This window comes from Arvicola amphibius, chromosome 1 (assembly GCF_903992535.2).
Source record: "Arvicola amphibius chromosome 1, mArvAmp1.2, whole genome shotgun sequence".
Lineage (NCBI taxonomy): Eukaryota > Metazoa > Chordata > Mammalia > Rodentia > Cricetidae > Arvicola > Arvicola amphibius.
In genome coordinates, this window is record NC_052047.1 from 166661128 (window position 1) to 166683961 (window position 22834).

General features: G+C 46.7%; 1 protein-coding gene across 2 annotated transcripts in view; it reads left to right on the forward strand.

Annotated features, from left to right (window-relative positions):
* Window positions 1-22380, forward strand: part of Kank1 (KN motif and ankyrin repeat domains 1) — a 57896-nt gene extending 35516 nt beyond the window's left edge. For both annotated transcript variants that reach the window (XM_038321901.1, XM_038321893.1), the window contains exons 3-11: window positions 9996-10181; window positions 10775-10886; window positions 12024-12251; window positions 13608-13695; window positions 15582-15801; window positions 17940-18082; window positions 18614-18814; window positions 20765-20863; window positions 21413-22380. In XM_038321901.1, coding sequence (XP_038177829.1) covers window positions 9996-10181; window positions 10775-10886; window positions 12024-12251; window positions 13608-13695; window positions 15582-15801; window positions 17940-18082; window positions 18614-18814; window positions 20765-20863; window positions 21413-21475 — 1340 coding nt within the window. In that variant the 3' untranslated portion in view covers window positions 21476-22380. The remainder of the gene's footprint in view (window positions 1-9995; window positions 10182-10774; window positions 10887-12023; window positions 12252-13607; window positions 13696-15581; window positions 15802-17939; window positions 18083-18613; window positions 18815-20764; window positions 20864-21412) is intronic.
* Window positions 22381-22834: the final 454 nt, after the last annotated feature.

A 22834-nucleotide genomic window follows, 5' to 3' on the forward strand; every position in this document is an offset into this window, starting at 1 on the left:
CTGTCTCTCTAGGAAGTGAGGGTGTTTTGTTTATTTTTTTAACTGCTGAAACCATTTTTTGAATCTCGAAGACAGCTTTAGGATGGTATTGAGTTGATTGCAAACCAAGGTAACAGCAGCTTTGCTGATCCTCAGTATCTCCTAGCTCCTTTGGCCTCTGGCTTCAGGCTAACACAGGAAAGCAAGTCTATGAGGCCTGGCTTCCCCGGAAGTGTCCTTTGAGGCTCATGTCTGTCTTCTGGTTATGTATTTGCTCATTTTATACAGAACTGCTTTTAAAATGCCTGTATTGTTTATATGCATAATTATCAGTATATGACCAATTAAAAAATCTAGAGTAAAATGTTCTCGGTTAGCGTTTTATGAGAGGGTAGACACTTCATCGACTTGTTAAGAGGGCAAATAACCTTTGAATTTCCACGTCATCTCAGCACAGGCACAGGCTCCCTTCCCTGCTGGGGTCACCAGGCCACAAGCAGTACGCGGGAGAGCTGTGCTAGGTCAGGAAGCAGCAAGGACTGTGGAGACTTTGCTTCCAGTTCCAGGGACAGGGAGTGCGGTGTCTGGAGGGGAAGGTTTGCTTTTGAGCCAGGGGACCCATAAGCAAGGACTGACAACGGGTCTTTCTCCTACACTTCCGTCTTCCCATTCATGGAGATTCCTGCTCATCTGTTTTGAAATTAAAGCTGCTCACTGAGCAATCACTCTGGGATATTTTGTGATGTAGCATCTCCCCAAGAGACTCACTATAGTGACTTCCCTTGGAACCAGGTGCTCCAAGTCTCTCCATAGTACCCTACTCCTGGGCATGGCCCCAGGCTCCCAGTCCCTGATGCAGTAGCCTTTCCTAGGGAGAAGGATGCTCATCAAGTGAGCTCTTTTGTGAAAATGTGAGGAATAGGTTGAAGTAAGCCACCCATAGAAGTCTCAAAATGTGTCCCTTATTTCCAGAAAGGACAGCCATGAAAGTAGACTAACATATACCCTTTTGATATCTTCCTGGGTTCATGCTTTCAAACCTGAATGATTATTAGTTTTTAGTATCTGTGCTATAGGACAGAGTTTACTGTGAAAGGGGAAAAAAAGCGCACAACAACTGATGTGTATGTGGGTTTGCCTTTTAGAATTCTAATACATACATAATTATTCTAATATTATAGACACATATATATCACTCTAATAAATATACAGAGGAGTCATTTTAGGATAAACAGGATTAGACTGATATGTGGGCTGAAGTGAAGTCTTACATCTCTGCCTCCTCATCCTTAAAAAAAAAAAAATGCTGTCAGGTGTTGATGTCAAAATAAACTTCTTCAGTACCTCAGACACAGATGGCAGAGGGAATTATGAAAACGTGCTCTTCCCGGCCTTCCTTCCTCCTCCCCAAACTGAGGTTACTAGTTCACATTCTCATCGAGAATATTCCACTGTATTACTGGACTAATTTGTGTGACCTTCTGAGCATGGAGATCGGGAAGTTTTATTTGATTGTGCTACAGTGTGCTTTGGGCTCTGTCCAGTCATGCTGACATTCAACACATTGGTGTGTAGATCTGACCCAGCAATGAACACCTAATTAATCAGCTAATACACACGAGATCTGTGACAGCTGGGAACAAAAAGGAAAGATACTCTCGTAGCAGGTGGCTAGTCATAGTGGCAGCCACTGTCAGAGCACACAAGAGCGACTTTAAAGACCGTCCTGTAACTCTTGACACATACACATCGTGACCAAGGTCTGATGAGAAAGGAATCAGGTCAAGAATTTACTCCACATAGGGTGGCAGCTCAATACAGGAAGGTGTACATTCTTAGCATCTGCATGCCACTTATAAGGAAGTGTCTGTCACAGGACACTGGGTCACCATACCTACCTAGTAATCCACACTGTTCCTCATACAGTGTAGACCACATAGCAGTGCTAAAAGGCTTTTGTTCATACAATTTTATTCTTTCAAAACCATTAAGGAATTGGGTTTGACATGGCTCGGAGTATTAGCAGTCGCTTGAACAAACCCGGTTCTTTGAAGTTTCAAGAAGTTAACTTTGGGGTCTGAAGCCAGCAAGGCAGCCTGAGTCCAGATTGTGTCTGCAAAGAGAGGTTGTCTTTGTGCTTCCACAAGGTTGTGATGAAGAATCAGGGTCTATAAGAGGGAAGCATGGAGTATTCTGCAGCACAGAGCGGAAGGACTAAGTGAAAGCTGCCGCCGCTGGTGTCTGAGCTCTTCCAGCAGAAATGGGCTTGTTCAGAAAAGTTGCTAAACAAAGCTTGTGCAAGTAACCTTTGACTTGTTTGCTTGCTGTTTGTTTGTTTTCCTGTTGTTTTGTATGTGTGAGTGTTTTGCCTGGCTGTATGTCATTGCACCACATGAGTGACTGGTTCCTGCAGAGGTGGGAAGAAGGCATCAGGTCCCCTGGATGCGGAGCTGTACACCTACATGGGACTCGAACCCAGGTCCTCCAAAAAAGCAAAAGTGTTCTCGTCAGCCCCTCCCCTTTTAATCTCCAATTTTTGTATTCTTAATTCTGGCTTTTGAATTTCCTCTCTAACACACACATTCACATATTGCACGCTCACATGCACCAATTATTATGCTTGTCCAACTAATATTTTTATCAAGATAAAAATATTATAGAGAAATTGGGTGGGAGTAAGATACATTGTTAGGACACAGTCTTTCAAAAATCAGTATTTAGGCTTATTATTATACAATATATACAAGTATTAACACCTTGTCTGTAGATGTATTGTTTCTAGAGTTAAGCGTTTAATGATGGAGTCACTTGTCAGCTTGTGGACTGTTGTCATCCCCCTACCCCCTCCAAGACAGGGTTTCACCGTGTGGTCCTGGATGTCCTGGGACTCACTGTTAACCAGGCTGGTCTTGAACTCAGATCCGCGTGCTGGGCTTAATGACATGCACCGCCACTGCCCAGCCGCAAACTGTTATTTTAGCCACATCAACACACTGAATATTTTCATTCTATTTAAAATTATACTGGGAGTATGTGATTGTAAGTCCTTCAGAAGACCATGAAACATGCTCTCCTGTAGTACCCCTGTGTGTCCTAGCTATGTACGAGAGTACAGATATGTGGCTTGTGGTGCAGAAACGTTTTTTTTTTCCTAACCGAATTTGAATCACAAATTATGCTATTTCACCGTGCAGAATCATGCTATCCCCCGTGTATCTCCTCACCTAAGTGGCCATAAGCATTCTCTCAGGAGTTGGGGGACAGTGTGTCATGGCATTGTTTGTCTAGTACAGTTAAAATGGTCACAGGAAGTAAGTTCCCTCCCTCCTCCTCTTGACAGACCCTCACTGTGGATCAGCCTGGCCTTTCACTAGAGCCTCCTGGATCGGACTTCCCAAGTCTAGGATTCCAGGTGTGCATCGCCATGCCTGGCTAAGAGGAAGGAAACTCCGTTATTACCAAAAAAATCTTAAGTTTATTTTTTACTTTATACCAGTGGGTTTATATTTGAGGAGTGGAGTTTCCTCCTTCTTCTCCTCCTTCTCTTCCTTTTCTTTCTTTCTTTTTTTTTTTTTTTTTTTGACTTTGGAAAGGGGAAGAAAATTCTAGACAAATGACTCAGAGTTACAAAGTCCCTAAAAATATCTAACTATCCCTGAGCAAATGCAGATAGAACTTAACTGCCTGCCACATGATTTTTAGAAAATTCATCTTTTACACTCAAAGAGCTGCTGCTTACACAGTCTCTGTGGTCTCTGTGTTTGTGTTCTTGGTTTAAAGGCTTGTTTAAAACGTTTATGAACTTGGAGACCTCTTAGCTGTGCAGATTTGTAGGAGGAAATTTAACCAAAACAGGAGTAGGAAATGAAACTGTTACAGAATTCTGTTTCTGAAGAACTGTCTGGTTGTTTCTCAAGCTACACCACTCAGTATCTGTTTTTCTTTTGGCATCTCTTTTTTAAGATGTTACAAGAACGTCAAAATCAGCCAGGTCAAGAGGTCCTGGAACCCCCCCGCAGTGTTTAAATGGTCTGGGGAGGAGGGGTCTCTTCTGGCCTGGGAGTCTGGAGACCTGGCTGGTTCTCAGCACTGGGAATTTGTGTTTGTCTCTGCAGAGTCTGAGTTCTGCGTCTGGGTCAAATGAGAAGACTCATTTTCTCCCCAGGCTCCCTCCCAGCAGAATTTTCCTATGGAAGTAGCTGTATAAAAGGCTGGCCATCCACTTCAGTGGAGAGTTATGCCTTTGAATTTATTTAAACATGTATTATCTGCTACCACCCATTCCCTACTCTCCCCCCACCCCCGTCACCAAATAAACGCTCCAGTTTGAGGGGCATGTTGGAATAAATGGGTTTAAAACAGAGAGTGCCTGTATCTACGCTTAAGGTGAATCTGGAGGCTCACTGCCACAGAACTACATCCCAGTCTGTGATCAGAGCTGCTTCATCTAGAGTCAGCCATAACTTTGAGTATCTTTATTCTTGGGCCTTTTCTTTTTTTAATGGCGTATAACTTTATCTGATTGTCCAAAATGATAGCTAAACAAGGTCTGGTGATGGTCCGTGCCTGTAATCTCAATACTTCAGAGGCAGAGGCAAGAGGATCGGAGGTTCCGCTTGTAAGGAGTAGTGGGCTAGCCTGCTGTATATGAGACCCTGTATTGAAAAAGAGAAAGAAATTATTCCTGCTGGGCATGTTCTACTGGGCCCACACCTTTAATCCCAGAAGTCTGAGACAGGTGGATCTCTGAGTTCAGGATAGTCTGGTTTGTATAGTGAATTCCAGGCTAGCCAGAAGGGAAAAAGTGAGAGCCCATCTTTTTTTCTGTTCTCTTCTTTTCTTTTTTCTTTCTTTCTTTTTTTTTTTTTTTTTTTTTTTTTTTTTTTTTTTTTGAGCTAGTTGAGCTGGAGAGGTGGCTTTACAATTGAAGGCTAGGGCTCACAACTAAATCAGGGCTAGGGAAGTGATTCAGTGGTTACACAGTTACATACATACAGAGGATCCAAGTTCAGTTCCTGGCACCCACATGGTGGCTCACAACCATTGTAACTCCAGTTCCAGGGCATCCAACATCCTCATCTGTCCTCTATAACCGGGTATGCACATGGTACACATGCGTACATATACGCAAAATACATAAAAATAAGTGGGCTGGGCGGTGGTGGTGCACGCCTTTAATCCCAGCACTCGGGAGGCAGAGGCAGGCAGATCTTTGTGAGTTTGAGGCCAGCCTGGTTTACAGAGTGAGTTCCAAGACAGCGGGGCTGTTACGCAGAGAAACCCTGTCTCTTGGTATGGGTGGAGGGGCATACCTTTTTTTAAGTGACCCCCGAAAGATTGAAATTGTAGGCCCAGGTCACTTGACTATTTGTTAATGATCTTGGGAAAAGGCATTCACCTGTGAAGGAAAGGCCTACAGAGGATTTAACTCCGCCCTCTCTCTTGGCAGCCCTTCAGTTGACACTTGTTAGAAAATTCTGCTCTCCTGAACTTGATCTTCCTAAGTGGTTCTTAGCGAACTGCAGAAGGGTTCTGGGAGAAGATGCTGGCTCACTTGACACTTATTCTGACTGGATCCCGAAGCGTATCACTGATGTCAGGCTAAGGGCGGTTGGTAATTTTCAAGAAACATAAATGGCTTGAATTCATGCTGACTGCAGGAATGGCAGACACAGTCGCCTTCACCGCATCTTTTCCTGAGCAGGGAGTCGCTCAGACTCTGTAATGCCCCCCCCCATCTATTCATGTTGATCAGTAGCTGTACATTAAATGTCAGCGGTATCCATAATAAAACCACGCGGTACTGCAGCACACAGCTATATGGATGTGCTGTGAATAACTGGCCCACTGTTTGGGAAGCCAAGACGCGTGTGGCCGAAATATTAGTGGTCACCATGGAGAAAACTTAGGGAAGTAGAGAGTGCTCAGGGTTCAGCTGTGGTCAAGGCCACCGAGGTCTGGGGAAGAGCCGAGGACCTTGGCTTCTCTGGGAGGAGCCTGCACAGGGCGCGTTTTTAACTCAGCCTTAGTTAAGGCAGCCTGTCAGCCTGGGATTTCTGGGTCAAGTCATGGGAGGGTATATAATTAAATGTGGGTGGGGTTGCGGTGAAAAAGAATCTGATTCTTAATCCACTCTGCGTTGTAGTTTCTGAGCATCCACTTTTGGTAGATACTTAGCAGCCGTTTGAACTGTCCTCAGGAGAATAACCCAATGGTGCTAGAAATGACTGAAGGCTGTACGGCTCTGCCCTGGAGCTCCTCTGGCTGGAAGTCACTGTTTGTAGTGCTGAGTGTATGCCTCCTCCACTTGGGGCAGAATTCCAAGAGGGAAGGTCCTGCTCCTCCATCTAGACCACACATTGTCCGCCCAAAAGGACCTCTGTCAAAAATAGGATCTCTGCTTCCTCATCCTTGAGCCAGTGTGTACACCCAAAGGGCAGGCCCCTGCTTGTGCCCATCTTCACCCCAGGAGATTCAGTTACACAGTTACATTTTGGGGGAAACACCTAAAGGCATGGGCAGCCTCCATTGTGAGTCAGAAATGATGGTTCTGCTTGTTCTTGACAGGGAAGCTAAGTGGTCTTTAAAAACCCATTCAGAATGCTAGCGCTCGGGCACTGCAGCTCTTACTTAGCCGGCCGTACTGTTCGGAGCTGCGTTTTTTCAAAGCAGCTGGAAAAATAAATAAAAGTTTGGGTTTGCTTGCCAGAGTAGTGTAGATATCTGTGAACAAAACTTTCAAAGTGCATCTTAGTAAATTTTCAAAAGCCAGGAAGAAATGTCACAGAGGAATTGGAGGGAGGGGGGGGAGCCCTGTAAAATTCCCCTATTTTTCCATGGAATTATTTTTCTTATTTAATACTTTGTCTTTAATGGTCCTAAAGTTGGGAATACTACAAAATAAAATTTACATTACTTTTTTTCAATATAGTTTGCCTTCGCTATTGTCTGCATATTAAGTCCTGTGTGCACTTTAAAATTAGAATTAATACATGAATGAATGAATGCTTTCCACTCTCCAGAACAGTGAGATTCTGTCACTCACCGTTTCTCAGTCGCCACTAACCTGGCCAAGGCCTAAAATGGAGCTCGTGTTTTATTAGTATCTATGGCCACCTCAAATGAGCCGGCGGCCAAAGCCATCTCGCACCTGCCCGCTCCTCCCGTCTTATCGCTGACTATGCCTGTAGGGACCGTTGCCACCCAGAGGTGTCTGAGACATCTGGGCTGTAGGGCTAGGACTCTGGAGGGTGTTTTATCGCTACCTTGCGTTTTGCTTTTGTTTGGGTGACATGTCCTGTTGGCTCTGGACTTCCACCATTGGTGGCCCAGGCCTGTTCACTAAACCACCAGTTATTTCTAAGACTCCAGACACATCCCAGTTGATGAGTTGAGGCTGAGGAGGCATGCATTCTTGGTTTTCAGCTCTCAAGCTGCAGTTTAGTTTAATTTTAGTAGTTCTCAATCTTGGCTGAGGGGGAAAATCACGGGGAAAGGATAAAAAAAAAAAAATACCGATTCCACGCTGGGCATCGTGGTGCACACCTTTAAAGCAAGCCCTGAAACAACAGAGGCAGGATGCCCTCTGAGGCCAGCTGGTCTACATTCCAGGCCAACAAGAGCTACGTTATGTAGTAAGATCCGGTCTCGAAATAATGATGATGGTGATTGCTGAGCCCACCGGCACTTTTCTGTATTGTTGAAAGTCCCATCCCTTCATATACATGATTTCCAACCGTGACCAGTGTGAAAATCATCTCAATGGACTTTGTTGGCCACTCCAGTTTTCCCTGTTCATCCCCACTCTTCCTCCTTCTTCTTGCCTGTGACAGTCCTTGGTCAGAGCTTTGTGCCGGGGCAGTGCCACTCCATGTGATGCCCATGCCTATAGTAAGGGCCTTGCCAAGCTCTATAGTAAGGGCCTTGCCAAGCTCAGGGAATCACGTCCAGGCCGTTCAAGTCCAGCCAGTTTGAACACCACCCAGAACAGATTTTCCAGCAATACAGGTAGGAGTTTTCCCTGACACAACTAGTAAGGACTAGTTTGGTGCCTGGTGACCTTGCAGTACCTGTTGGCCTCAGGCAGCGTCTCTGACCTCCAGGTAAGTTGCACATATGTTTAATAAAAGACATCTGTTGTCCAGCACCATTCCAAACCTTGCAGAGATGCCAGAAACAGATGCAGCAAGAAGGGCTTCAAGGAGCCTGCCTGTCCAGGAGGGAATGCACAAGGGCTGAGGATCCGGGGTGGGGAGTGTTTGGTTTGCACAGAGCAGTGATAGAGAAAAGAGAGCCTTCTGGAACGGTGTCTAGAAAAACAGAATTAAAAGAATAGGATTTAGGCCGCGTCTTAGAAAGAGCATGGATAGCAGGGACCATGAAAAGTGGCAGCGTGCCAGGCTGGTGAACAGCTTGCCGAGAGAAGACTCTGTGCTGTGGTCACAGCACCACACGGAACCCGTAAAGACTGCATAGAATTCTCTTGTGCGAGTGCCCGCTAGCTCAGCACTGGTTTCTTACGTAGACTGTGAGGTCAGCTTCTCCTTTCTGTTTTAAATATGGGCATGATGAAAATCCTGTGCATCCTTTGAATAACTTTTTTTTAGAAATCAAATTACTAAATCAAAGTGATTTTGAAAACAGCTGGTCCATACTTAGTAAGGATTATACAAAACAAATTTCTTACACGTAGTATAGAAAGGTAGTAAATATTTGAAAATTTTTGATCACCATAGCTTATTCCTTTTAGTAGACTTTTGCTGGTTAATCTTCTATAAAGGTATATTTGTGTGTATTATTATATTTAGCTGGGCATAGTGGCATGCAGAGGCAGCAAGTAAGATCTCTGTGAGTTTGCAGCCATCATGATATATATATATATATATATAAAGTTCCAGGCCTACCAGGGCTATGTAGTGCTACCTTCTCTCAAACAAGCATATATCCATAAATTTCAATTTATTTGCTTTTTAATTTAATCTGATATTATCAATAGCATTTCAGTGTCAGTCACATTGAGAATTCTGTAATACATTAAATTACAAATATTACTTAATCAAATTTTCCTGCTTTGGACAGTGAATAGATATGGAATGCTTCCCAGGTGGGGAAGTAATCTAGTAAACATGATGAGAAATAAGTTGACAAGGAAATATTTCTAAAACGCATCCTGTCCCTGTAGGATAGACCCTAAATTAAGTGTGACAGATGGCTGTACTGAGATAGGAACATTGGCTCCAGCTGAGGAGGGAGGGGATGAAGGTGGTGGCTGTGTGGGGATGGGGAGAAGAGCTGTCAGGAAATGAAGGATCCCAACCTTAGCACCCTGGGCTGCCGTCCATTTCCCCACAAAGACCACAGGGATAAGGGAATGACAACGGACCAGCAAGATGGTTGCAGGCCATGATGGCTCGGTACATCTCCCAGCTCCGTGCAGACTCTGTTTCCCAGGCTTCCCCAGTGGAGGAGCTCCGTGGATTGTGTTAGATTTTTTTTTTCAGCTGAAGCCTTAATGGCTTTGGAGATGGGTGGTAACGTGGTTCCTGCACCAGTGTGCTGGAAGGGAGCCGCAGTAGAAGAGAGAGATGCTCTGTGGCTCAGATGACAAGCCTTGGCGGGCCATCGTTCTGGTGGCCAGGGCAAAGCTTAGCAATCATCGAAGGCCTTGGAGGTCTGAGTCTGGGTGATGTAAGTAAGCAGTGTAATGTGTTCAAAGGGGAGCACAAGAAGATTTTTTTTTTAAGAATTTACTTTATAAAAATTTTATTTGCATTGGTGTTGTGCACCTGCATTTATGTTTGTGTGAGGGTGTCGGACCCCCTGGAACCGATTACAGACATTGTGAACTGCCATGTGGGTGCTGGGACTTGAACCCCAGGTCCTCCAGAAGAGCAGCCAGTGCTCTTAACCACTGAGCCATCTCTCCAGCTCCGTGAGATCTGTTTTCAATGAAACGACTTTTAAGTACACTGTGCTGTCCTAGTACCCCATTCCCACGCTCTTCTCTTTCTGAACAGGAAATCACTGTAAGTGTGGAGGCCTTCGGTCGGGAGGACTGTTAAATGTGCCAACGGCCCAGCCTGAGCAAGAGACAGGAATGGCAGAAGGGAAGCTCGTCAGAGGCCAAGACCAGTTCCCCGCTCAGGGAAATACTCCGCCGCCGGTGAACCTGACAGATGACCAGATAGCCACCGGCCTCTACGGTGAGTCTCCGCAGCTTGGCGTTGGGATTCTAGGCAGCACTGCCGGCATTCCAGCCGATGATCTGTACGTCGACCTGGAAGACAGGTTATATAATATTTGCCAGCTGGGAGACCTGGAGTATCTTTACCAGATAGCATGCTCTGCAGTCTTAGCGGCAAATGATGCGCTATACAAACAGCCTTCCATTCTCTCACATGCTAGCGTGCATGTCCTCCGCACCCCCCAGCTTATCTTAGCTGAAGAAAAAGTATACCAACATCCCTACCTTGGTGCCTAGGGTGAAATGAGACACGACGTCACTTTATAAACATTACAGCCTGGTATAAATAAATGCCCCTTATCACCAGTTTGTAATGTCTGGGCACGCTGATAGATTTTTTTTTTCTCCCCCATTTAAAAAAAAAAAAAAAAAAACATTATTAACAGAATGAATACTGAATTATTTCCTCTGTTTGCACATACTTCCCTGGTGGTCTTGTGAAAGTTTCTCGCACTAAGATCCCCATTCACAAACATGAGGAAGGATGCCCACTCAGTTTAACTTGCATGATTTCTGTGAATTTTCATCACTTCGGCTCGCTTTTCTTTACAGTCTGTCCAAATAATGAAAATACACTGAAGTCCATCATGAAGAAGAGCGATGGGAATAAAGATTCGAACGGCGGCGCCAAAAAGAACCTCCAGTTCATTGGCATCAACGGCGGGTAAGGCGAGTTGGTGGTGGCGGAGTGCAGACACCTGTCTCCTTTAAGTCACTGTCCAGGTGCCTGTTCTGGGATGCTGCCACACGTTGATGATAGAAGAATCCTTCCTCAGAAAGGTGCACCCGGGCTTCTCTTCCTCTCTCCTCTTGCTGTGCTTAAGGATATGTCCCTCTTCCAAGGGTACCCACTGAAACTGGGAAAGTGACTTCTCTCCTCTGACCTGGAAAAAAAAAAAAAAAAAACATCTTCAGCAAAACCCCAGCAGGGCTGCTGCTCTCCTCTGGACAGTTGTGCTTGTACATGTTAGAATACAGGAGGGAACCGGAAGAGGCTGGCAGCATTGATCCAGGGCCCAGCGACAGACATCCGCTGCTCCAGAACGGATTGCTTTTAACTCAGCTCTCTATGTTCATGAGCAAAACTTCAGGGCATTTCAGCCGAGGAGTGGTAACCCAGCCCTCGCTGCAGTTCCTTGCTTTCTACATAGAATACCTAGTAGTTACTAGCCCAGGTGGTTGAGCCTGTTTGTCCTCCCGCAGCTGGATCAAAGCGATTAGTCAATTGCTCAATAAGAAGGCAACAGTGCCGCCGTGGGTATTTAGAGTGAAGTGCTACCAGGAGAGGCTTAACATGATGGTGCACGTTCTACAAATCTCCAGCCTTACTGAATGATGTGGCCCAGAAGATTTCAAAGGCCATGCCCAGAAAGGAACTATTGGTTGCTTGAATCATCTGTTCACCTTTACAGTGGGAGGAGGAAGGGGCCGAAAATAGGAAAGATGGAGGGAGAAGCAGCAACTGCAGATCTGGTTTTCTATAAAGTCACTCTCCTCTTGATTTATTCTATGGTGTCATGGCTATTATTATTATTATTATTATTATTATTATTATTATTATTATTAAACCAAGTGGTATATGATACCAGGTGTCAACTGGGAGATAGCTCTCTGATGCAAGAACCCATTGTAAACCAACAGGCCTTCAAATATAGATCTGACTTTGGATTTCTGTGTGCAAGCTCTAAACCACTTGGCTAGGTATCTGCAGTCAAGCAGCGGCTTTCCCTCGGCAGGAATGTCTGTCACTGGGTCTTAATGGGGACACCGTGCATCTCCTGAAATCCCCATTGCCACCTAGGTATGAGACAGCTTCAAGTGATGATTCCAGCTCAGATGGAAGCTCTTCTTCTGAGTCAGATGACGAGTGTCCTCCCGAGGAAGAGGAGGAGGAAGAGGAGGATGACGACACTCGGGGAATGGCAGAAGGGCACCATGCAGTTAATATCGGAGGTTTCAAGTCTGCCAGGGTGGAAGATGAAAGGCAGGTTCCAGAATGTGAACCTGAGAAGGTGGAAATCAGAGAGAGGTGTGGTACACTCCCCTCCCCTCCCCGATTCCTCCCACGCTTGGTGTACTTGGGTAGTAGAATTAACTGGTTCAGGTAGTTTACAGCTGTAGCTGTGGGTTTAGCCTTATCTGTGTCTCGGAGGCATGCACATCTGGTTGGGGTACTGGTAAATATAAGTGCAGGGTATGGTCTCTCTCAGATCTCTTAGCATAGCAACAAGAATGGCTTAGTTAACTGTTCCTTTGTTTGCTGAAACTTTAACTCTTTGCTGTCTAATTTGGCATGTGGAACCACTGTCCACTGTAGCGGCCATTGTTTGAACACATCACCTTGAATATAAAGACATACCTGACATTTCCGATGGCCAGCACACTATTAAAGATATCAGATTTTTATCTTGATGCAAATGTCAGAATTGTTACCACGGGACCATTGTGTGTGTGCAGAATGGGAGTTCAGCCTCAACCAAAAATCCTATTGACTGGAAAGGTGATGGGTGTCAGCCACATGTCTCTGTTTTGTTGCTGACTGGGTGGCAAGGAACACAACAGTAGATGTGGGACTGTCATAATATCAGCTGAAGTAAAACCTCACATCCTGGTTGGCTAAAACGTCCCCTGAGACGTGGGGTGAGTTTGTGACCCCATTAGCAAGTGCAGACTTTTGGCTTATAAAATGAGAAAAGATGGGAACTTCGGTGTGGTTTTCGGGTCTGTGAAGAACACATTGGCACATTTCAGCAAACATTCGCTCTGTTACATTTGTCAAATGGAAGCTCACCGTCAACACAAGCTAAGTATTTCCAGAGGGTGTGAGATGTCTTCTGAGTTTCAAACAGCTTTATTGAGATGACCGTGTCATTTGATTTGGGACTTTGCGTATGTGTTGAACTAACACTTGAGTCACTAGACGTGGGTTCAACATATTTTAAAAACAGAGTCTTACTGTGTAGTCCTGGCTGGACTGGAACTCACCCTGTAGACGATGGCTGGCCTCAGACTCACAGGGATCTACTTGCCTCTGCCTCCTGAGTACTTAGATCAAAGGCATGTGTCATCACACCTGGCCAAGACGAAGGATATTTTTAAGAACTTAGAATAAAAGGAATAAAATTTTCCAAATGCCATTTTGTCCTAAAGGCCAAACTGGTATTGCTAGAAGTTACCCTTCTCCAAAGACCTTCATTGCGGAGGTACTGACTTTGTGTAGTGATGTGTCAATCACCAATGCCCAGAGACAGCTCCAGTCATCACGATCCATCTAGGCTGGCTCATGGCCCTGGCCTGTTAAAATGGTTGTGGGCTTTCAGATAAAAATCACTTTTATTTTATGACAAGTCCTAAGTTTTCTGTCTTGTTTTTTTCTCCCCTTTAGGTATGAATTAAGTGAAAAGATGTTGTCTGCATGCAACTTACTAAAAAATAACATAAATGATCCCAAAGCTTTGACCAGCAAAGATATGGTGAGTGTGGTGATAGGAATAGTCCCCCAGCTGTTACCCAGGTTACCTCGGTTAGGAACGCGGTAGCCTGCCCCTGAGCTGTTGCAGGCATGCTTCTCCCTGAGCTGCTCATTTCTAGCACAGCTGGCCGAGCATCGTGCTGCCCAGCCCGGGGAACACACTGTTTCCCTGAGGCCCAGCTTCCGCTCTCCTTCACCCACCCTGTACTTTTCTTGGAGCGGAGGCATCTGGGAAGCCCATGCTTGGCAGAAAGAAGGAGAGGGCTAATTGCAGGCAATCTTCTTTCCCCGTGTTCCACTTCTACCCATAGAACCTTCTGGCCCAAAGAGCAGCATCCCAGAACTTTTCAAAAAGTAAGCGTAGTTTTTACAAGAAGCTTATCTGGGCTGAGGTCAACATTCCTTCCCGTTAGGAAAATGCCTGTTAGGTTCCAGTGGGGAATGCAGACGGCCGCTATTTTTAAACAGAAAACCGACTGAACAGCTGGAGAGATGCAGAAGCGGGTAGCAGAGAGACTGTGATCTGCTCAGTGGTCAGGAGTAGCACAACACAGGACTCGGAGGGAGTGCCATGCAGCCGCTGAGCTGAGCTGGTGGGCTGCTGGGTGATCACTCCTGCCGACAGCCTGGTCTGTAGCTGCTTGGCCTGGCCAGGCCTCTGATTGGCAGCTCCCATCTTCGGGGAATTGTGAAAATGTGGCTTCTTGCATTCATTTGATAATGACATGGATCTGAGTTGTCACATGTCAGCAGGTTCAGCTCCCTCAAGGCTGAGTCATCTAAGTCTGCATCTGCTGCTCAGGTGACTTACAAGGCTCTTGGGATTCTGGAACTCTGAAAGCAAAATGAGAGCTAAGGAGTTAGCTAATCCTAGAAGCATAGTTGGGATGCTGTGGGCCTGACACGTTACGTTAAAAGTTGGCAGCGGCTGTCACAGATTTGGACACCAGTACACAGGAACATGTGCCCGTCAGACCTCTCTTGCCAAACCTAGCCCCTGGATCTGGGGCCCTGGGAGATGCGGTCCCTTGGGCCTGAGAGATGGCTCAGTGGATAAAGGTGCTTGCTGTCAACCTGATGACCCGAGTTTGAGTCTCAGAGAGCACACTGTGGATTAAGGCAACCAATATCTGCAGGTTGCCCTGTGACCTCCATACGTGTTTGTGATGTGCATGTTGCATGCACACACACACACTAAATAGTAAATGTATAAAAATATTTTAAGTATCCGTAGCATACCAGCTACCAAGTCAGACTGATAGTGCTAGGATCAATTCATTCCAGCTTGCTCTTTGAGACAGGCCCTCACATCGTAGCTCAGGTTGGCCTGGAACTCGCTATGTAGCCTAAGCTAATCTCACCTCCCAGCCTAGTGCAGCGAGAGAGTTGGAGTATTCACTTGGCTCAGGAAGCAACTTAGTTGTAGGTGGGCTAAGTTCTTCCCGATTCCAGTGAAAAGTTCGCTTGCAAGTCTAGATAGTTCAGTAAACACAAACAGCTCAAAAGCCAAGCCAAGCCTAATAGATGCTATAAAAATGAAGTTTTTGTTTGTTTTGTTTGTTTTCTTTTAAGACATGGGAACTAAGATGTAGGATGGGGAAGATCCCCAGGGTCATTTGCTCATAAGTAGCAGGATTCAGAACTGAGCCATGGGAATCAGGCTCTAAACCCATTTGCACATTACTGTGACCTCTGTCCTAGTGATTACAATGTGGACTAACCAGAAGAGAAGTTCAGGTTTGCTGTCTGGAGCTGCTCTTGAGGTGCTGGGTTTTACTAGCACTTGAGAGCCGATGCTGACCGCTTACACTTTGACTATAAAAGGCCTGACTGCTTGGGCTAGAGAGAGCTATAAATAAAACTGACAGCAACTTGGTGTTTTGGCAGAGGTTCTGTCTGAACACCCTCCAGCATGAGTGGTTCCGCGTGTCCAGTCAAAAGTCCGCTGTGCCGGCCATGGTGGGTGACTACATTGCCGCCTTCGAGGCCGTCTCCCCGGAGGTCCTCCGCTACATCATCAACATGGCCGACGGCAATGGGAACACCGCCCTCCACTACAGTGTGTCCCACTCCAACTTCCAGATCGTCAAGCTGCTTCTGGATGCAGGTACGGAGGCTGCCCTGATGCTCCCCTAGGAACATTCGGGTTGTGACTTGTCTGCACGGAGCCCGTTGACCCATGCCCGAGTTCTTTGACCATCCTGAAGTCTGTTCATTGCTTTTCCACATGACATGGCAAGAACACTGTTCTTGAGTCATAAATGGGAGGCTTCAAGTACACCAAGCCCGGACAATAAGTAACAGAATCTGGGTCTATTTTGAAAGGGGGCTTTGACGATATTCTCGCTGCAGGTCAGCTGTCTTCAAATGAGGTGGACCTTGCTAGTAAACATGACTCCCATTGGCTCCTCCATGAATCATGCAGGCTTGGCTCACAAGCCCAGAGTCCCAGCATTGGTGTCTGCAGCCACTTTGTCCTTGTACACCAGCCTCATGTGGCCCTACAGAAGTGAGGGTTTGCTCAGCATAGCAACTAGCAAAGCCACAATAGTCATGACTGTCCCTGCCCAACTACAGCACTCCTGAAGAGTCGCAGATAGCAGAGGCAGTGTTTCCCATAACCGCTGACCATGGTAATGACACTGGGGAGAACGTACCATCCCGGAAGGCGGCCCTGGGTCACGCCATACGTGAGGCGAGAGGGCAGTTCAGAAGAAACCTCTTGAGAAATTGAGCCTTCAACAGTGCGCCTAAGTGGGGGAGCCACCAAATCACCGCCATCATCAAAACAGTATTTTTGATATGCCACTAACACAGAATGTACAGTAACTCCGTCTAGTGAAGACATGTTAACACCTGATTTGTATAATGAAATCATCCAGTTTCCTTTATTGTCCTTTGATGTAATGGCCTGATAGCCTTTCTCCATCTTGGATTGTTAATACAGAGGGAAAAGAGAAACGCAAGCACGCTTATCATTTATTATCTTCAGTTTCTTTCTTTTCTTGGTGAGGGGGGTGGCATTGGAGCTATCTATGGCCTTCTGCATGCTGGACAAGCACCCTGCCAGTGAGCTACCTCCCAGGGCTGCGTGTGCCCTATTTCAATGCTCGTGTTAGGGGGTGCCTGCTTCCATCTGACAATGGGAAGGAGTTACAGGCCTCTTTCCCTCCAGACTGACCTTCAGCTGGGGATACGTGGAGAATACCCAAGAACACGACTTCAGCATTACTCTTTTTTATGATTTATTTATCTTTATTCTATGTGCATTGGTGTGGAGGTGTCAGATCCCCTGGAACTGGATCTTCAGACAGCTGCGAGCTGCCATGTGAGTGCTAGGAATTGAACCTGGGTCCTCTGGAAGAGCAGTCAGTGCTCTTAACCACTGAGCCATCTCTCCAGCCCCAGTATTACTCTTGAAATGAATGGTTTTTCTGCCCTCCGAGCTCTAGAATAGATATCTTGGCAAACTGAATTGATCCCATTGTTAGGTGGTTTTAATTTATCACTTCATTTACTCTATTTTTATTGCTTCCTATTTTGAGTAGATTTTTGGCTCTATATAATGTAACTCTGGGTGCTTCAGCATGGAAGGACTGACGAGCTCAGATTCCGAGGACCTTGGGTACATGTGTGTACCCACTTTGCTACCAACAGTTTTTGCTTCTTATACATAAGTCCTTCCATACATCCCATTGTGTTATGTTATGGAGTAGGTAGGGTCCCGAGCAGTTTTCTCCTTGTCCCATCTTAAGTGTTTAACTTGATACCTGCTCAGTGTAAAAGCTACTTTCCATTGTTCTTCATCCTGGCTTGTCATTAAAGCCCCGGAATGCTTCTTGAGACTTCGAGAGGAGGAGAGCTGTAGCCCGTGGGGTCTAGTAGTCCTTGGAAGTCTCTTAGAGGACTTTTTGCATTAATATTGATCTTACACCGCAAGCACTGAGAGTTAGGAGCCACGTGATTGAGTTTTTGAACATGCGCCTGTTTAGATCCCTCACGGGTGCCTATGCTCCAGAGTAAGCACAGTTAGAGCCTGCTTGTGCTGTGCCAAGCTTTCACACCGTAATCACCAGTCACATGCAGGGCACACTATAATCACTTCCCATCCCAGCCCGCTGAGACGGGGCATAGAAACAATCGTCTCATTCTTAGTCATTTTCGTTCCCAGAGCACTTTCCACGGGGCTCCCCCGAACACTTGCTGCTCTAGCTGGCTCTCCCTAAGGATATTTCTGTCTTGCAGACGTGTGTAACGTAGATCACCAGAATAAGGCGGGGTACACGCCAATCATGCTGGCGGCACTCGCCGCCGTGGAGGCAGAGAAGGACATGCAGGTTGTAGAAGAACTCTTCGGCTGTGGGGACGTGAACGCCAAGGCCAGTCAGGTTAGTGTCTTGCTTACTGGGCTCACCGTCACTGCCCTGGCCAGTGTCTGAAGTGACCAGGTAGACAGAGCCGCGCTGGTGGCACACAGGCAGCTGCAATCCATGTCCTGACCAGCATACCCGTGACACGCGGGTTTAGCCCCACGTAGCAATTCTCTCCCTACTTTGTCCGGTCTCTCCGGTGGCTTGCAGGGGGACTGCAAATAAACTTGCACACAAAGGACCCTACCTATATAGGCCCCGCACCATACACTCATTGCCTCCTGGCTCCAGCTGGCTTGCCATCTTGGCTTTATGTGAGACCCAGAGCTCTAATCCTGAATGTGTTCACAGTTTGACCTTAATCCTCTTTGGAACTATCTACCTTGCGACACTGAGACATCCTCAGAGTTCTAGTGAAGACCTGACTCCTCCCTGTGTGCTCTTCCTTAGCTCATAGCTCCAGTGCCTTTGTGTGCCATCTGCTCTGCCCCTCCGCCAGCCTTCCTGCTCGGTCTGTACTTCCGCCTCTAACCCTCATTTCTTTCACAGGCAGGACAGACGGCCCTCATGCTGGCCGTCAGTCATGGGCGAATAGACATGGTGAAGGGTCTGCTGGCCTGTGGGGCTGATGTCAATATCCAGGACGATGAGGGCTCCACTGCCCTCATGTGTGCCAGTGAACATGGGCACGTGGAGATCGTCAAGTTGTTGCTGGCCCAGCCAGGATGCAATAGCCAACTGGAGGACAATGTGAGTCCCACTGGGCCTCTAGCCAGGGGCGGGCGGGTGTGGGCCCCTCTTTCCTGCTCCTTGGGGACTGGAGTTGGCCTCCAGGCCTCTTCCTTTTATAGCCCAACTGAGCAGCATTTACCATGTATAGTCTGACCCTGCATTAGCCAAGAGCAAAAATAAATAAATGGACCTCACCCTCGAGTTCATAAAAGGAAGAAGGTGAGAACCAGTGTCCCCTATGGGAGTGAACAGATCGGCCCTACAAGATCACACTCGGTGGAAGCGGTGTGTGAGTAGTCTGTCGGTAGACACTTGGGTTTTCTTCCCCGATGGACCACGTAGGCATGCACATGCATTGTCATGGCTGGGCTACAGTGGCCTTTCAATGTGACTATTCTGTGACACACAAGCCAGGAAGTCCACGAGCTCTCTGGCTGTTCTGAACACATTTCCCTACTTCTGCTTGGTCTGTTTCCATGGTCACAAATGACCCTCCTCCCTCAGCTCCCAGGCTGTCCCACTCCAAGATAAACCTTGCACGAGAACCTTCTGAGGCAAGAGGACAAGCCAGAGAGACCACACACTCCCAGGCAGAAAGCACAGGACTGGCACCTGGGCTGTGGACCCAGTCCTGGTTCGTGGAGGTCAGGGGTCATGGAGGTCAGGCCAGGCTGATCCTGGTTTTGAAAGTTTCTCTCTGCAGAACACAAGTTCAAGCCAGAGTTTCCTTCAGTTCAAAACACAATAAAGTTAGAGGAAAAATATCCTCCTTTGCCATAAGTTTCGGATCCTCCTGGGCTCATTCCAGCAAGCCAAGCAAGAGAGATCATCACTAGGTAGAAGGGTAACCCCCGCCTGCCTCCAGGGAACGTGCAGTTCCCCTCACTTCCTCAGGGAGAGAGAGTCTGCAGCTTGCCTCTCCCCACCACAGCCTCCGTTGCATGTGTTTGGGAGTTTGTTCAATTGCTTTCTTTCAGAAAACTTGTCTCTTTGTAATAAGAATCTGTAACATGGAGACTTCAGGAGTCCTGGCTAACCTGCTGATTGTCCACTTCCTTATCCGTACACAAGTAGGCCTATGTCCACCTGACCCCTGGAAGGAAAGCCTCTCCCTGGACTCACAGTGTGGGAGGGCAGGGTGCCAATATTCAACATGGGGATCATTTCCCGTTGCTGTGAGCAAAGGAGAGCCCTTACTTCAGAACCAGACGGTTTGTGTGTTTGTCCTTCAGAACCAGACGGTTTATGTGTTTGTCCTTACTTCAGAACCAGACAGTTTGTGTGTTTGTCCTTCCTTCAGAGCCAGAAAGTGGTGTCCTTTGCCTCATTTCCTTCATATCCAGTTCATGCCCTGAAATTTCATAAAAACCAAACAATTAACAAAACAATGTTTCTTTCTCATATGCAATGCTTCCCCTGGTATTTCCAGAAAATACCATGCAAGCTGCCAGGGTAGAGCACTTAAGTGTGTGTTGGGGTGTGTGTGTTGGGGTGTGTGTGTGTGACCTCCAGCATTCAGTAGAGTTCTATAGGCTACAAGATCACAGCCTCCTCATCCAGAGGCTAGACAGGTTCACACACACCCTCGTTCTTGCCTGATCATTTGTGACTGTAAGAAGACAGACTAAGGTTTCGGCCCCTCCTGTTCATACTGCCCCTTCTGATGGGTGGGACAATCGGATAGGGGTTCTTCATGGACAGCCTTCAGTTTTTAGGGATCCTAGTAAACATGCATCTCTTGCCAGCCCTGATAGGCAAAGCCGAATGATTCTCCTCGTGCTTGGCTTCTTACAGACAGAAGCTAGTCTCACCTTTGAGTCCTCAAGACCCAACATGAAAAATCGAGAAACACTGCTCGAAGGACTGAACAGATGGCTAAATTTGGGGGACTTCATCAATTTTGTTACCTTCTGGCTGTTTGACATTTAAAAGACTCGACCTGACCTGTTGTTTCCATTTCCTCTTCAGGATGGCAGCAGCGCTCTCTCCATAGCCCTGGATGCTGGACACAAGGACATTGCTCTTCTCCTGTATGCCCACGTCAACTTCGCAAAAGCCCAGTCTCCGGTCAGTATCAGGCATTTGGCATTTACAAATAGAGTGGAATCCACCAGCTGCCAGGCTCCCTTTCCTAGGGGAATTGACAGACTACAAGGGTCTTATGTTAATTCTGAAAATGGGAGTTTTAGCCCAGAACTTAAGTCTTCATCATTTCTACCCAATGCCAGGAAAGGCAGGGTCTCAGTTATCCTTGGGGGGACAGCAGCTCCCATGAGGAGCTAGTTCCATCCATAGTGATCCAAACAGCACAGGTTGAGCTCATGGCTACATGTCACTGTGTTCCTGACACTGTTTCTAAAGCCTTCAGTAGGCTGCTCTTCGTCTCAGAGTTCACTCAGAGTGGAAGACTGACTCACCCGGACAGCTGGACAAGTCCTGCTAAGCCTGGCTAGCTTTAGAGCCGTGCCTGCTGAGGGCGGACATCTGTCCCTCATTCTTAGCTAGAGAGTTCCTGGACCTGGCACACAGGTGGGCGTCTGCTGTGATAACCAGCAGCAGTGTCCTGAAGTCACTTATTAACTAATCTTCACTTTCTTTCGCTTTCCTGGTTTCTAGGGCACCCCTAGGCTTGGAAGGAAGACATCTCCTGGTCCCACTCACCGAGGTTCCTTTGACTGATTATGTAATGATAGCCCTCCATGTGTGTGCCGCCACGAAGCTGCTAATTATTCCTGTTGAGGTGACAGATACTGAATGTATATGGACCATGCCGAGCTGTCCGGCAAACACAAATATCAAGGAATAGGCCGAAGGCTGACACTTTGGCAAGGAAAGCAGAGCTGGTGGGAAATGGCCAAGCCAGGTGAAGGCCGCCTCCCTAGCCTTCCGCTCTTTCTTGTAGGACTGGGATCCAGCTCTGTGGCTGCTGTATTGGCTCCGTTATTTGCAGTGGTGGGAAGCGGTAGTCTGGCTTGGCCAGGCCATTTCTACAGTGTAAACAAGTGACAGGTTCTCCATGACATTGTAGTTTTGAAATTTTCCACAAATACTTATCCTAAATGTGGAGCCATTGGGAAGCCCTTCCAGTATTTCATTCCAGGATGCTTTTGTTTATTTCTCTTGTCTTTTAAAATAAGAAACTTGAGATGACTTTGATCATCAATGTCTTGGCCCCAGGCTGATCATGTCTGGCTGAAAAATAGAAAAGGGCTCTCAAACCATCCAAACTTACAAAAGAAATCTTTTCAGCTGGTTTATCTAGGTGGGTGTATTATATGGCTTTTTATATAAAAAACTTCTATATGAAATTGACATGGTATTTTCAACTTTTATATTCCACAATAGAGTCATAAAGAAATGTGTAATGTTACATTTTTAACAGCTGCCCAACTGCGTCTATACCTGGTGATAAAGGTTGAATTAGGTTAGAGGAGTGGGTTCCAGATTGGCCTCTAGGGGGACATAGTGTCCTTCTCTGTGTATGTCCATCACGCCACATTTACTTTGGTCCTGTATATGTATTTAAATGTTTGAAGTGCCTTAGACTCTTGCCATATTTTCAAAATAAAATTTCATTAAGCTGTTTGGTTTGTCCCTGCTTCATCACTGACAGCTGTCTGCCTGGTTCTGATGGCTTAAGGCAGTCGCTGCAAATGCTGATGGATGGTTCGGCCTGGGAGAGCAAGAGCATGGTCTGCTGGTCTCAGGCTCGGGGGGAAGGGTGGGGGAGCAAGTCTTCCAAGGGGGCTTGAGCTTGTGACGTAGGTTCCACATCCCCAGATTGCATGTCACAACACTGAGATTTAAGGCCTTATTATACATGCCACTATGAGTCAGGCAGCCTCCGGGGAGCCCCCTGAGTTGATTCTTCCAGTTGCATGAATGCTAGTCCTGAACTAACTTGGGAATACAACTACCAGTGATTAGCTAAAAGGGGTCAGGAAGCCAGGCAAGCTTTTCTTTAGGTTTTGGTATGCTAGAGGAACTGCCGGAATTATGGAAGAAGTGCTGGGGATAGATTCGGGTTGGCCTGGGCCA